This window comes from Bombina bombina, chromosome 4 (genome assembly GCF_027579735.1).
Source record: "Bombina bombina isolate aBomBom1 chromosome 4, aBomBom1.pri, whole genome shotgun sequence".
Taxonomy (NCBI): Eukaryota; Metazoa; Chordata; class Amphibia; order Anura; family Bombinatoridae; genus Bombina; species Bombina bombina.
In genome coordinates, this window is record NC_069502.1 from 1,227,527,919 (window position 1) to 1,227,545,264 (window position 17,346).

The 17,346-nt window shown below is 37.2% G+C and overlaps 1 protein-coding gene across 3 annotated transcripts in view; it reads right to left on the bottom strand.

The window, feature by feature from the left end:
• ABCC10 (ATP binding cassette subfamily C member 10) overlaps positions 1-17,346 on the bottom strand; it is a 628,132-nt gene that overhangs the window by 147,364 nt on the left and 463,422 nt on the right. For all 3 annotated transcript variants that reach the window (XM_053712768.1, XM_053712767.1, XM_053712766.1), the window contains one exon: positions 7,331-7,584. In XM_053712768.1, the coding sequence (XP_053568743.1) occupies positions 7,331-7,584 (254 nt within the window). The remainder of the gene's footprint in view (positions 1-7,330; positions 7,585-17,346) is intronic.

The window sequence follows — 17,346 nt, forward strand, 5'->3', positions numbered from 1 at the left end:
AATACAAAAAGAAAGCAGCTCGATCCTCCTTTTCCTACCGAGCGCCACAGTTATGGAATGACCTCCTGCACACTTTCAAACCTTCCCCAAGCCTAAAATCCTTTAAGAGATCCCTCTCTACATATCTCGAAACAGAATGCACCCGTCATGGTTGATTATATATTTCCTACCTGCTCTAAGTAAAATTTTTGCATATATTGTGTATTATTATTGTTTTTTAATTTTATTGTACCCTATTGTATCAATGCAATGTTTTGTGGACCCAGGACATACTTGAAAACGAGAGAAATCTCAATGTATCCTTCCTGGTAAAATATTTTATAAATAAATAAATACTGTCTCTACTTGTAATAAGAGCGCTATTGATTTAACACAACAGCACTAACACTCTCTACTTGTAACTTGTAATAAGAGCGCTATTGATTGAACACAACAGCACTAATACTCTCTCCACTTGTAATAAGAGCGCTATTGATTTAACACAACAGCACTAATACTATCTACTTGTAATAAGATCGCTACTGATTAAACACAACAGCATTAAAGCATTAAAACTCTCTATACTTGTAATGAGAGCGCTACATATTTTTTACACAACAGCACTAATACTCCCTCTACTTGTAATAAGAGTGCTATTGATTTAACACAACTGCACTAATATTCCCTCTACTTGTAATAAGAGCGCTATTGATTTAACACAACAGCACTAATAGTCTCTCTACTTGTAATAAGAGCGCTATTGATTTAACACAACAGCACTAATAGTCTCTTTACTTGTAATAAGAGCACTATTGATTTAACACAACAGCACTAATACTCTCTACTTGTAATAAGAGCGCTATTGATTTAACACAACAGCACTAATAGTCTCTCTACTTGTAATAAGAGCACTATTGATTTAACACAACAGCACTGATATTCTCTCTACTTGTAATAAGAGCGCTATTGATTTAGCACAACAGCACTAACACTCTCTACTTGTAATAAGAGCGCTATTGATTTAACACAACAGCACTAATAGTCTCTCTACTTGTAATAAGAGCACTATTGATTTAACACAACAGCACTAATACTCTCTCTACTTGTAATAAGAGCGCTATTGATTTAACACAACAGCACTAACACTCTCTACATGTAATAAGAGCGCTATTGATTTAACACAACAGCACTAATACTCTCTCTACTTGTAATAAGAGCGTTATTGATTTATTAATAAATGCCTGGGATAAGCATAAGGCTATGCTACATAATACTCTACTTGTAATAAGAGCGCTATTTATTTAACACAACAGCACTAATACTCTCTCTACTTGTAATAAGAGCGCTATTGATTTAACACAACAGCACTAATACTCTCTCTACTTGTAATAAGAGCGCTATTGATTTAACACAACAGCACTAATACTCTCTCTACTTGTAATAAGAGCGTTATTGATTTATTAATAAATGCCTGGGATAAGCATAAGGCTATGTTACATACTAATTAATGTCTGGGATAAGCATAAGACTATCCTACATACTAACTAATGCCTGAGATAAGCATAAGGCTATCCTACATACTAACTAATGCCTGGGATAAGCATAAGACTATCCTACATACTAACTAATGCCTGGGATAAGCATAAGGCTATCCTACATACTAACTAATGCCTGGGATAAGCATAAGACTATCCTACATACTAACTAATGCCTGGGATAAGCATAAGACTATCCTACATACTAACTAATGCCTGGGATAAGCATAAGGCTATCCTACATACTAACTACTGCCTGGGATAAGCGTAATGCTATCCTACATACTAATTAATGCTTGGGATAAGTATAAGGCTATCCTACATACTAACTAATGCCTGCGATAAGCATAAGACTATCCTACATACTAACTAATGCCTGGGATAAGCATAATGCTATCCTACATACTAACTAATGCCTGGGATAAGCATAAGGCTATCCTACATACTAACTAATGCCTGGGATAAGCATAAGACTATCCTACATACTAACTAATGCCTAGGATAAGTGTAATGCTATCCTACATACTAATTAATGCTTGAAATAAGTATAAGGCTATCCTACATACTAACTAATGCCTCGGATAACCATAAAGCTATCCTACGTACTAATAAATGTCTGGGATAAGCATAAGATTATCCTATGTACTAATTAATACCTGGGATAAGCATAAGGCTATCCTACGTACTAATTAATGCCTGGGATAAGCATAAGGCTATCCTACATACTAATTAATGTCTGGGATAAGCATAAGGCTATCCTACATACTAATTAAAGCCTGGGATAAGCATAAGGCTATAATACATACTAATTAATGTCTGGGATAAGCATAAGGCTATCCTACATACTAATTAATGTCTTGGATAAGTATAAGGCTATCCTACACACTAATTAATGCATGGGATAAGCATAAGGCTATCCTACATACTAATTATTGTCTGGGATAAGCATAAGGCTATCCTACACACTAATTAATGCATGGGATAAGCATAAGGCTATCCCACACACTAATTAATGCATGGGATAAGCAAAAGGCTATAATACATACTAATTAATGTCTGGGATAAGCATGAGGCTATCCTACATACTAATTAATGCCTGAGATAAGCATAAGGCTATCCTACATACTATCTAATGCCTGGGATAAGCATAAGACTATCCTACATACTAACTAATGCCTGGGATAAGCATAAGGCTATCCTACATACTAACTAATGCCGGGGATAAGCATAAGACTATCCTACATACTAACTAATGCCTGGGAAAAGCGTAATGCTATCCTACATACAAATTAATGCTTGGGATAAGCATAAGGCTATCCTACATACTAACTAATGCCTGGGATAAGCATAAGACTATCCTACATACTAACTAATGCCTGGGATAAGCATAAGGCTATCCTACATACTAACTAATGCCTGGGATAAGCATAAGACTATCCTACATACTAACTAATGCCTGGGATAAGCATAAGGCTATCCTACATACTAACTAATGCCTGGGATAAGCATAAGACTTTCCTACGTACTAACTAATGCCTGGGACAAGCATAAGGCTATCCTACATACTAACTAATGCCTGGGATAAGGGTAAAGCTATCCTACATACTAATTAATGCTTGAGATAAGTATAAGGCTATCCTGCATACTAACTAATGCCTGCGATAAGCATAAGGCTATCCTACATACTAACTAATGCCTGCGATAAGCATAAGGCTATCCTACATACTAATTAATGCCTGCGATAAGCATAAGGCTATCCTACATACTAACTAATGCCTGCGATAAGCATAAGGCTATCCTGCATACTAACTAATGCCTGCGATAAGCATAAGGCTATCCTGCATACTAACTAATGCCTGCGATAAGCATAAGGCTATCCTGCATACTAACTAATGCCTGCGATAAGCATAAGGCTATCCTGCATACTAACTAATGCCTGCGATAAGCATAAGGCTATCCTACATACTAACTAATGCCTCGGATAACCATAAAGCTATCCTACGTACTAATAAATGTCTGGGATAAGCATAAGATTATCCTATGTACTAATGAATGCATGGGATAAGTATAAGGTTATCCTACTTACTAACAAATGCCTAGGGTAAGCATAAGGTTATCCTACGTACTAATTAATACCTGGGATAAGCATAAGGTTATCCTGCATACTAGTAAATGCCTAGGATAAGCATAAGGCTATCCTACGTAATAATTAATGTCTGGGGTAAGCATAAAACTATCCTGCATACTAATTAATGCCTGGGATAAGCATAAGGCTACCCTACATACTAAGTAATGCCTGGGATAAGCATAAAGCTATCCTACATACTAATTAATGTATGGGATAAGCATAAGGCTATCCTGTATACTAATTAATGCCTGGGATAAGCATAAGGCTATCCTACATACTAATTAATGTCTGGGATAAGCATAAGGCTATCCAACATACTAATTAAAGCCTGGGATAAGCATAAGGCTATAATACATACTAATTAATGTCTGGGATAAGCATAAGGCTATCCTACATACTAATTAATGTCTTGGATAAGCATAAGGCTATCCTATACACTAATTAATGCATGGGCTAAGCATAAGGCTATCCTACATGCTAATTATTGTCTGGGATAAGCCTAAGGCTATCCTACAAACTAATTAATGCATGGGATAAGCATAAGGCTATCCTACATACTAATTATTGTCTGGGATAAGCATAAGGCTATCCTACACACTAATTAATGCATGGGATAAGCATAAGGCTATGCCACACACTAATTAATGCATGGGATAAGCATAAGGCTATAATACATATTAATTAATGTCTGGCATAAGCATAAGGCTATCCTACACACTAATTACTGCATGGGATAAGCATAAGGCTATCCCACACACTAATTAATGCATGGGATAAGCATAAGGCTATCCTACATACTAATTAATGCCTGGGATAAGCATAAGACTTTCCTACATACTAACTAATGCCTGGGACAAGCATAAGGCTATCCTACATACTAACTAATGCCTGGGATAAGGGTAAAGCTATCCTACATACTAATTAATGCTTGAGATAAGTATAAGGCTATCCTGCATACTAACTAATGCCTGCGATAAGCATAAGGCTATCCTACATACTAACTAATGCCTGCGATAAGCATAAGGCTATCCTACATACTAATTAATGCCTGCGATAAGCATAAGGCTATCCTACATACTAACTAATGCCTGCGATAAGCATAAGGCTATCCTGCATACTAACCAATGCCTGCGATAAGCATAAGGCTATCCTGCATACTAACTAATGCCTGCGATAAGCATAAGGCTATCCTGCATACTAACTAATGCCTGCGATAAGCATAAGGCTATCCTGCATACTAACTAATGCCTGCGATAAGCATAAGGCTATCCTACATACTAACTAATGCCTCGGATAACCATAAAGCTATCCTACGTACTAATAAATGTCTGGGATAAGCATAAGATTATCCTATGTACTAATGAATGCATGGGATAAGTATAAGGTTATCCTACTTACTAACAAATGCCTAGGGTAAGCATAAGGCTATCCTACATACTAACTAATGCCTCGGATAACCATAAAGCTATCCTACGTACTAATAAATGTCTGGGATAAGCATAAGATTATCCTATGTACTAATTAATGCATGGGATAAGTATAAGGTTATCCTACTTACTAACAAATGCCTAGGGTAAGCATAAGGTTATCCTACACACTAATTAATGCATGGGATAAGCATAAGGCTATGCCACACACTAATTAATGCATGGGATAAGCATAAGGCTATAATACATATTAATTAATGTCTGGCATAAGCATAAGGCTATCCTACACACTAATTACTGCATGGGATAAGCATAAGGCTATCCCACACACTAATTAATGCATGGGATAAGCATAAGGCTATCCAACATACTAATTAATGCCTGGGATAAGCATAAGGCTATCCTACATACTAATTAATGCATGGGATAAGCATAAGGCTATCCTACATACTAATTAATGCCTGGGATAAGCATAAGGCTATCCTACATACTAATTAATGCATGGGATAAGCATAAGGCTATCCTACATACTAATTAATGCCTGGGATAAGCATAAGGCTATCCTACATACTAATTAATGTCTTGGATAAGTATAAGGCTATCCTACATACTAATTACTGCCTGGGATAAGCATAAGGCTATCCTACATACTAATTACTGCCTGGGATAAGCATAAGGCTATCCTACATACTAATTAATGCATGGGATAAGCATAAGGCTATCCTACATACTAATTAATGCCTGGGATAAGCATAAGGCTATCCTACATACTAATTAATGCATGGGATAAGCATAAGGCTATCCTACATACTAATTAATGCCTGGGATAAGCATAAGGCTATCCTACATACTAATTAATGTCTTGGATAAGTATAAGGCTATCCTACATACTAATTACTGCCTGGGATAAGCATAAGGCTACCCTACATACTAATTAATGCATGGGATAAGCATAAGGCTATCCTACATACTAATTAATGCCTGGGATAAGCATAAGGCTATCCTACATACCAATTATTGTCTTGGATAAGCATAAGGCTATCCTACATACTAATTACTGCCTGGGATAAGCATAAGGCTATCCTACATACCAATTAATGTCTTGGATAAGCGTAAGGCTATCCTACATACCAATTATTGTCTTGGATAAGCATAAGGCTATCCTACATACTAATTACTGCCTGGGATAAGCATAAGGCTATCCTACATACCAATTAATGCCTGGGATAAGCATAAGGCTATCCTACATACTAATTAATGCATGGGATAAGCATAAGGCTATCCTACATACTAATTAATGCCTGGGATAAGCATAAGGCTATCCTACATACTAATTAATGTCTTGGATAAGCATAAGGCTATCCTACATACTAATTAATGCCTGGGATAAGCATAAGGCTATCCTACATACTAATTAATGTCTTGGATAAGCATAAGGCTATCCTACATACTAATTAATGCCTGGGATAAGCATAAGGCTATCCTACATACTAATTAATGTCTTGGATAAGCATAAGGCTATCCTACATACTAATTACTGCCTGGGATAAGCATAAGGCTACCCTACATAACAATTATTGTCTTGGATAAGCATAAGGCTATCCTACATACTAATTACTGCCTGGGATAAGCATAAGGCTACCCTACATAACAATTATTGTCTTGGATAAGCATAAGGCTATCCTACATACTAATTAATGCCTGGGATAAGCATAAGGCTACCCTACATAACAATTATTGTCTTGGATAAGCATAAGGCTATCCTACATACTAATTAATGCCTGGGATAAGCATAAGGCTATCCTACATACTAATTACTGCCTGGGATAAGCATAAGGCTACCCTACATAACAATTATTGTCTTGGATAAGCATAAGGCTACCCTACATAACAATTATTGTCTTGGATAAGCATAAGGCTACCCTACATAACAATTATTGTCTTGGATAAGCATAAGGCAATCCTACAATCTAATTAAGCTTATCCTTTAAAGGAATTGTGTGCAGACTTGCTGAGCCTATGGTTCTTATGTTTATACATTCCCTACGTCATTTACTTTTCTTTATATAGAGCACGAGACACAATTCAGGGCAGCTGTAAACACTGCAGAAATGTGACTGTGTGTGACCGTACGCATGAGGGCAGTATGCTCAGTACCCTGCATTGTAATGAAGCAGAACAGCAGAAGTGCCTAATTGCTCGCTACAGCGATGATGTAACCAGTGAGGAGCACAATGATCTGCTTGCTTATGATCTCTCACCTCAGTAGCTCTAGGCTTAGATGGCGGGTGGACAAGTTGTCAATCAGAATAAGCCCGGCATTCAGCTCTATCATCCGGAACAGGGCCAGGAATAAGGTGGACTTCCCTGACCCTGTCCTGCCCACAATGCCAATCTTCTCCCCTGGATATATGGTGAAGTTGACTCCATCTAGTGCATTGGGAAGTCCCAGACGATAGCAAAGAACAGCATCCCTGAACTCAATGTGACCTTTACTTGGCCAATCAGATTCAACCTGAGGAGAGGAAGAGAGTTGGTTATAGGTGACATATAAGGAAACAGAGGGGACTAATGGGCAGGACAAACCCACTGGTACCCAGAACCAGCTTGCACCCGCGTACTGGCAGCCACATGTGTCTATAAATAGTTTTCCTAAGATCTTCTAAAGACCTATACAGGCCTGGTGTACTGAGTAAAAGAATTAGCTTGTGTGAGATGTGCTTTGTCTGTGGTGCACGTCATTATATCTGAGATTTAGTGTACAATAAACGTACTTCTGTAATATATCATAAAGCAACAACATTCGTACTATTGGTTTTGTACATATAACAGATACTCTCTTTTTAAGGCACCATAGATGTAAATGAATGAAATGTGACTACTGTTATTTTCTAACAATGACTGGGCCAACAAGAAAGCCTAAAGCAGTAATCTAGGCTCACTATAGTACATAGTACCCACTGACGGAGACATTAATACATAGTAAAATCACAAGTGGGTAACAAAGAAAAAGAAGGAACACTACAGCCTTCAGATAAGTGCATTTATACGGCCAATGGTCCCCTTTGTCTGTGTGGCACCTGCAGATATCTCAGAGTCGGTATTTTTGTGAGCAATAAGACTAAGACAGCAGGATGTCCCTATCTATGTTTTATTTACGGGGACTGTTCATCATAAATGAAGAATTACTGTGTTTCATTATTGTTGTTTATTACATTTCTAGTTTATTAAATACTATTTTATATCATCACTAATAAAGACTCTCTGAAGGGGCAGCTCATCCAAACCCTGAAGCCCCATTACACATGGCTATAACTCCCCTCGTCTTACTATTTTTATTGTGTTGCTTGAAAAGAATGAGACTTCATCTTCCCATATGACTTTACCAGCGATTAGAAGTGAAGTAGTGAAGTCTAGTGGACAGCGCCAAATGTAAAACGTACTTGCTCAACCTCTAAGTGGAACGACTGTCCAATATAGTCGTTGCTAATTAGGTCAAGAAGAATGTTTTTTTTAGAAGGAGCGCCTCACAAGGGGATACAGTACGTGTAATAATCTGTATCTTTTAATATAAATAGTAGTTGTGCAAGGTATATTATTCCTCAATGCCTTAAATTAATATACATACATCTAGTGTGTGCTTAAATCAGCTTGAAGAAAAAAGATAATAAAATATGTTTATGACAATTTGTTAAATACTGTAAGGATATTTAATCTTTGATTTAAAAGAAATATATCATAAACAAAGTTATAAATAAAGTTGACTATGTATAATAAAGACAGAGCTATAAAATAAAACCAGAAATAGGCTTTAGGAAGCGTTTGTCATAAAACAAAACTATGTATTGACAAGTCTGTAATAGTATATACAAACAAGTTGAGTTAAAAATGAAATATGTCTGTTAATAGGGTGTCTTACAGTCCTTAAACAAGATCCTAAGTTAAAGAAGTAGAAAATTTAAATGTTTTCACAATCAGGCCAGTGTTAGTGTATCAGGAGGTGGTTGCTACCTTCAAACAGAATGGTGCCATATAAAAAGAGAAAAGGAGTATCGTTTTGGTAAGAGCAAAAAAGAAACAAAGAAAATGTCTGTAGATAATCCTTGTGTATAGAGAAGTGGTGTAAATCAGGTGAGTAGAAAATAATCTACTGGTGATATAGATGTAGCAAGTGAACAATAGCAATATCCGTTAAAATAAGAACATAAATAATTTGAATGTTCAATAAAGATTATGCGCTAAGTAAAAAAAGTATGGGCCAATCCGCAAAGATACAGAAGTGTAGTGTACCACTGGTGTGTCGACTATATAATAAACAGAGAATTTAAGCCGACTGAAGGAAATATAAAAACTCATGAACAATATACATCATTAAGCAGGTGACATGAAGCATAAATATACTAATCCCAATTTTATATAGTGTACAAAAGTCCAGAATAAGGAAAAATGTCTTTAGAAAAAAGAAAGTAGAGGTGCTCTATAATAAGCGGGGAGCCTTGTAAATCCGAGAGATAGGGGAGTGTGAGATTCTTATCCAAAAAATGAGGTGATGAAATCCAAAAACCTGTAAAAGAAACAAAAGAAAAACTATAGCAAACTAAACGACTAATCTGGGCACATATGAAAATAGGCTCACCTGGTGGAGAACTCGGGTTGGTATGGGGTTGGTATGTCTGATGTGAATCGAGTGCAAGTCTACGCGTTTCAGCCTTCAAACGAGGCCTTTCTCAAGACTAATACCAGCTGTGCACTTCTAAGAGAATTTAAAGGTTCAAACTGCCTATAGTGTGTGTAGGGTGTAGCTAAAAATTGCACCAGAAAAGTTCATTGATGCAAATAGGCTTGGGGAGGGTTATTCTTTGATACTCCAACGGCCATGTTGAAAATGGGCAAAAGGAAAGCTGCTCTTAAAGTGCCTTCAATTTGATAAAAATTAAAGGGACAGTCAACACCAGAATTTGTGTTGTTTTAAAAGATAGATAATCCCTTAATTACCCATTAACAGTTTTGCATAACCAACACAGTTATAATAATACATGCATTTTACATACAATATTGCACTATTGGAGTCTATCTGTTTGCCTTCACAGATTGCGCTGTCTTTTGTGGGATTGGAGTTACTGTGTATCAGCTGCAGGACAAGCAGTGTTTTTCAAGCAGCTGCAACTGCGTTTTCAAAAAGAATTCTCCAGACACCATCTTTCAGTATTAGTAAGACTGTTCTCAATTTGAGTTTATAACCTGTTTTGGACTTTTATTATTTTGGACTATTCGCTACCGATATAACGCCTTTATTAAGTAATATTTAGATCCATATTTATTGCCATTTTTTGTGCTATTTTAGTGCTGTGTCCATTCTATTGCTATATATATCTTTAGTTAATATCTCCCATACACATATTCATATATTTGCTGAGTGACTGTTGCGCTGATTGTTTTTGGTGGTTTGTGTGCTTATAATAATACATGTTTTACCTCTCTAATTACCTTGTATCTCAGCCTCTCCAGACTGCCCCCTTATTTCAGTTCTTTTGACAGACTTGCATTTTAGCCAATCAGTGCTCACTCCTTGGTAAATTCACGTGCAGGAGCTCAATGTTATCTATATGAAAAACATGAACTAATGCCCTCTAGTGGTAAAAAAACAGTCAAAATGCATTTAGATTAGAGGCGGCCTTCAAGGTCTAAGAAATTAGCATATGAACCTCCTAGGTTTAGTTTTCAACTAAGAATACCAAGAGAACAAAGCAAAATTGGTGATAAAAGTAAATTGGAAAGTTGTTTAAAATGACATGCCCTATTTGAATCATGAAAGTTTTTTTTGGACTTGACTGTCCCTTTAATTCACCATTGGCTATTATTATAGTGACAGCCCAAGTTCAATTATGGCTTGGAGAGGTTGAGCATATGCACAAGTTTTTAAAATTGAAGTTACTTTTGTATTTGCAGAAAGTAGCTTCATAACAACAGTTTTTTTATGTACGGCCCAGATTAGGTATTGGAGAATGATGTAAATAAAAAATTATCATTAAAAAATGATGATATAATGGAAACGGAGAAACAAACGGAGAAAAAAAGAAAATTTGGTAGTATTGATATGGTTATAATATAAATGTACATAGATTGCATTAAAACTTTTCAAAAATAAGTCACGAGTGTGAGAGGGTTACCATATGGAATATTACATGGAATATTAAATGGTTTGGGTAGTGATGTTTAGTCTTGTAGAAATTGCAAAATCAACAAGTGTTACGTGGAATGTTTTAGCAGAATAGATTTATTCTACTGTCGTAATATAGGTGCTATGCAGATAGGGTGTGTAAATTGATACTAACCTTTCTTAAGTATACCTTGGCTTCTAATGTCATAATATTCAATGCAAAAAAATGTTCATTACGAAAAAATGTTTATACTATATACATAATAGAGTGGCACATGTGTATTTAAGTGGATTTGTGGTGGATACCTTAAGTCCCAGATAGAGATGAATATCTTTAATGGTATATATATATATATATATATATATATATATATATATATATATATATATATTCTATCTTCCATAGTATTGGACTAGAGTTGATATTATAGGAGACTATAGAATAATATCTTGTTGCCCCTATATTAATATCTATCATTAATATCTTTCAAATTGGCCACACCTATTGGGTTTTGTATGAAAAGCTTGTAATTGTGATAATTGGAAATGTTAAGAATTTACAAAAGATGTGCTACCTCAAAATTAGCATTTAGACCTTTAGGGTGTATGCAGTCTAATTAAAAAATCCATTTATACTTTTTTCGAAGTTGCCCACTGTTCAGTCTTTTTCGACTATTTGCAATCCCATATACAGTATTTCATCGCTCTTGTATCTCCATTATGTTTATAAGTGAAATGTTTGTAGAGAGGGACATCTACATTTGTATCTTCTATTTTAAGCAGATGTTCCTTAATTAGGTCTCGTAGGAATCTGCTAGTTTGTCCTATATATTGCAAACCACAGGCACATTCAAGGAGGTAGATAACACCCTTGTCTTTACATCTTATCATCTGATTTATTCGGAATTTTTCTTTGGTGACAAAGGACTGGAGGGAGTTCTTCTTGAGGCCATGTTTACAGGCCTTACATTTAAAGCAAGGGTAGAAACCTTTCAATAGGTCTCCTTGAATTCCAGTTACCGTACTCGGTTTCTTATTTTTCATGACACTTGGTGCCAGGATGGTTTTAAGGTTTTGAGATCTTCTATAAATAAAATGTGGTTTCTTACTTATCTTCTCCCCTATGATGTTGTCATCCTTTAAGACATCCCAATATCTCCTGATTATTCTCTCAATTTTATGTTTGTCTTGACTGTATTCTGTGATGAAAGGAACATCCAGAATTTCTGAGTCGATGGGTGTGTCTTTTATTTTATTGTTGAGTAAAGACTTTCTCTCGATTTTATCAACTTCTTCTACAGTTTTGTTGACCTTACTCATGTTATACAGAAGTAGATACAAGGCCGTTGCAGAGTGTGACGTGGGGAGGTGAGCCGTAAGCCGCCCAGCTGTTAGGGAAATTCTGAAACACAGCCCCGTAAGGTGCAGTTTAGGCGCGGCTAAGCGCAAGCCACAAAAATGTACACTGTAAAGAAATACAGCACTCGTGGGACACGATGAATATAAAATTTTTTATTTTATTGAAAAATATTAAAAATATAGAGGCATAGAACAGGGAATTAAGCCCTTACGCGTTTCATGCTGCAAACAGGCACTTAATCATATTGATTGATTAAGTGCCTGTTTGCGGCATGACACGCGTAAGGGGTTAATTCCCTGTTCTATGCCTCTATATTTTTAATATTTTTCAATAAAATACATTTTTTTATATTCATCGTGTCCCACGAGTGCTGTATTTCCTTACATTGCTCACTCATGTTATAACCTCTCTTGTTAAAGCGATCAAGTAAAATTTTGGATTGCTCATGCCAGTCTTTCGCTTTGGAGCAATTTTTCTTTACTCTAAGAAGCTGTCCTTTTGGTATGTTCTTGATCCATTTAGTGTGGTGACAGCTCTTCCGGTGTAAATAGTTGCTGCAATCTACTGGTTTGCAGTATGTTGCGGTATTAATGATTCCTTTGTGTGAATCAATTTTGAGGTCAAGAAAATGTATTTGTTCATAAGAGTATTGATATGTGAACTTCAGATTGGACGTGTTTTGGTTCATCACATTGAGAGTGTGTTCTATATCATTGAGACTTCCTCTCCATATCATCAGGATGTCGTCTATATATCGGCGATAGAGGACCAAGTCCGCACTCGCCGGGCATGAGTCCCAGAATATGGACTCCCATCTGCCCATATACAAATTGGCGTAACTCGGTGCAAACTTTTATTTTTTATTTTATCTTATCTTATATGACCCACATAAGGTCTATGATAAGGTGTTTGCTGGATATTTATACAAGCACTTGCCATGTTTTAACATCATCAGTCTGTCTTTGAGCAATATCTTTTGGATTTAAGAGCTGTCTATGATATCTGCAATGTGTATTTCGGTGTCCACATACGAAACATCCCGTGGATAATTTTTGGTTCATATTCATACTATATATATATATATCGCTGCTTTACTATGGTTATGTCAAGCTCTACCTATAGTTTTTTTTTTCTCTTTTGATCTTTTCCTTTTTTCCTCTTTTGATCGTTTGTTCTATCATGTTCTGATCTAGCAACTATGTATGACATGGTGATGTAACACAATTAAATATATACTTTTTTTGTTGCTGATAGGCATATGTACAAAGGCATAATTATACAATGTAACGATTTTATTTCTGTGTTTTTCTAACGATAATAAATGTCAGATTTATTGACTGTTGTCCTATGTAACTACAATGTGGCGGAGGCAGGTATTGGCCTAGTTATATGATTGGTTAACGTCACGTTACGATAATATTGTTGCCTTTAAACACTGTCCCATATTATTTGATTTGGAACTTTTATTTCGTACTGTATATATACTATATATATATATATATGTCTAAATATGTGTATGCGTGTATATATACATAGCTATATATGTCTATGCGTGTATATATGCATATCTATATATATGTATGCGTGTATATATATATATATATCTGTCTAAAAATGTGTATGCGTGTATTTATATATATATATATATATATATATATATATATATATGTCTAAATATGTGTATGTGTGTATATATACATGTCTATATATGTGTATGCGTGTATATATACATGTCTAAATATGTGTATGCGTGTATATATACATATATATGTCTATATATGTGTATATATATGTCTATATATGTGTATGCGTGTATATATACATGTCTATATATGTACACACATACATAGATATATACATAAACACATACACACACATATATATATATATATATATATATATACAGAGGAAGTCTGGCACTCACTTGCAAGCACTCAGCTAAGATTAAAAGCAAAACTGGAAGAGTTAGTTACCGCATCTGGCCAAATGGGTCAGGCCCTATGGGCTCTGGGGACTGTACAGCTACCTGTGAGTGCTATTGAGCACCCAGGGCTGTGCATTTTGCCGGGTCATGGGATGTGTACCGAGTTCATTACTTTTGGGAAAATAAGAATCTGGCCACCAGGAGGAGGCAAAGACACCCCAGCCAAAGGCTTAAATACTCCTCCCACTCCCCTCATCCCCCAGTCATTATGCTGAGGAACAAGGAAAAGTAGAAGAAATACCAGGGTGAAAAGGTGCCAGAAGAAATAACAGACACCCCCAGAAAAAAACGGACGGGGAGCTGTGGACTCTTTCCATCTGAAGAAAAGAAAATTATTAGGTAAGCATAATTTATGTTTTTCTTCATAAATGGAAAGAGACCACAGCTGCATTCATTACTTTTGGGAAAACAATACCCAAGCTATAGAGGACACTGAATGCACAAACGGGAGGGTACAAAAGGCAGCCTATTCTGAGGTCACCAGCCCTGAAAAACCCCTACCCAACAAAAAAACCTGCTTCATCCAAAGCCGAGAAAATTTGGAAAAGAAAAAAAGGCCCCCAAGGACACTGAGCCACAGCTAGTCCACCAGCCTTGCTAGAGACCGCAGAAGAACACAGCTGAGCTAGCACGCCTCCAGGAGACACAGTCGCTCAGAAGCAGTCCTCAACGACACACCCCTTACTAAAGAAGGGGATCAGCAAACACGAACACCCCAAAAGGGAAAGAGATGGGGGAATAAGCAAGGATTCCCCTAAAACCCAAAAAAGGATATAACAATTTCCAAAAAAGGAAAATATCAAGAACCAAGCCAAACTCGCATAGACCGAAGCCAGATGCGAGCTCAAGGGGAGGCAACACCCAGACCCCAAATGTACAGAAACCACAAGGTTAAAACCAGGAATCCGACACAGTGAAGAACTTCTCCACAAGATAGTGTAACCGCACCCTAAAGAAGACTGAAGACAGAGTCCTCAAGGAACTCAAAATACTGAAGCCTTCAGAACCGATATACGTGCAGCAAAACCCAGAAGGCAAGCCCCTGGGTCAACACCAGACACTACAGTCATACCAGGTTGACTCCAGTAGTAAACTACTTGCATGCAAGTAAGAACAGCAGAGCATAGGTCACAAACCCTACCACCGACTGAAGAACATCCACTAAACAGTGGACCCAGCTCAGGAGTAACCAAAAATCCGCCAGACCTACTCCATATCCTGAACATGGAGAAGCACAGAAACCTCAAAAAGTCTCACTGTACCACAAGGGCCCAAGGCGAATATTGAGACTTAGTAAAAATCTGCCAACACACCGATAAAGTGCAAACGGTTGCGACTGAATTCAAACTGCAACCTCCCACTTGCAATGTAGCAAAGTAACTCACAGGCCTCTACAGCTGGCTGTCAGGTCTGAAGGACAGGGGAACAGAAAAACCACAAACACCAGACCCCAAAAGGGGACGGAAAAAGGGGACTTAGCCACCCAATGGAACTCAGGTGCCAACCCAAGAACTCGAACAATAGGAAGTCCAAGAGAATACATAGGAGAGGAGTGCAATAGAGCCTCAGAAGCCCCAGCACGACACTCCATGACAGTCTCGAACATGGAGACATCATCACCCCAGAGGAAACAGAACCCCAGAAAACGGAGACAAATCCAAGAGCCACAAAGGCAAGACCGCCCGAACTGGCGGCAAGGAGGTCTGAAATCCTCCCAACCTCCAACCCACGCGGGGAGGAATACTCCACATCCCGACATAAAGACGGAATCATGCGAGAGTCAAACTAGTATTTATATAGTGCCCTTCTTCCAGTGGGCCACAAAGTGCTTTTCCAGCACCCGCTCTCGGAGGAACCAAATCGGCAGCTGAATATTAATAGTTGTGATTATTACCCTATCTGAATGGTACTCAACGTATCTTCAGAAGGATGAAGGGCAAAGTCGGCCCTGGCGGGATAAAACCTGAGACCCTAGGGTCTTTGAACAGGCCTAGTAGTCAGGGCATTTTACCAACTGAGCTGCTTCACCAGCATTGGCCAGCTGGAGAGGTCAATGAGGACTGAACAAATCCCCCAAGCCTCACGAACCCTCAGGTCCACTCAGAATAAACTGAAACTTGTAAATGAGAACAAGAATAACCCAATAATATGTGAGGCACTCAGTGCCCAACCGGACCAGCCAGGCAGAACAGGCGCCACATGTCTGAACAAGGCCTCAGGACAGAAGGACTGTTCCTGTCAAGGCCGTATTAGAATTCCCCTGAGAGGGAAAACAGTAGACACACATAGGACTAAACACGTCCTTAACAAACTTCCTTAGAAGTAACAGTGCGATCAAACATTGTGAGTATCGATTCCAGACAAACTTCCCGAAGGAAACATAAAATATGAGTGTTATTGTAATGTCAAAGATACTATGTTGTAGTATGCAATAATTTAAATGAATCACAACTGCTGAGATCATAGGATTTGTAGCAAGGTTTAAACTGGATAATAACATGAATTACTAAAAGAAGTAATGTCAGAATCCGAGTATAAACTTAGCAATTTGTTATAAGGATAAATAGCATTAGATATTTCTATAGCTGTCTCGAGTAAATGAATACTGGAGGAACAACAGAAAAACCGTGTCTATAACCAGAGAAAAAATGAAACAGTGTTAACACAACAAAAAATAGCTACTATGTCAAAATAGACCTCACCCACAATATATCAGAAATTATGAGTAAATTTGGGTAGGAGATATTGTATCAAAGGTAGCAGCTTGTAAAAA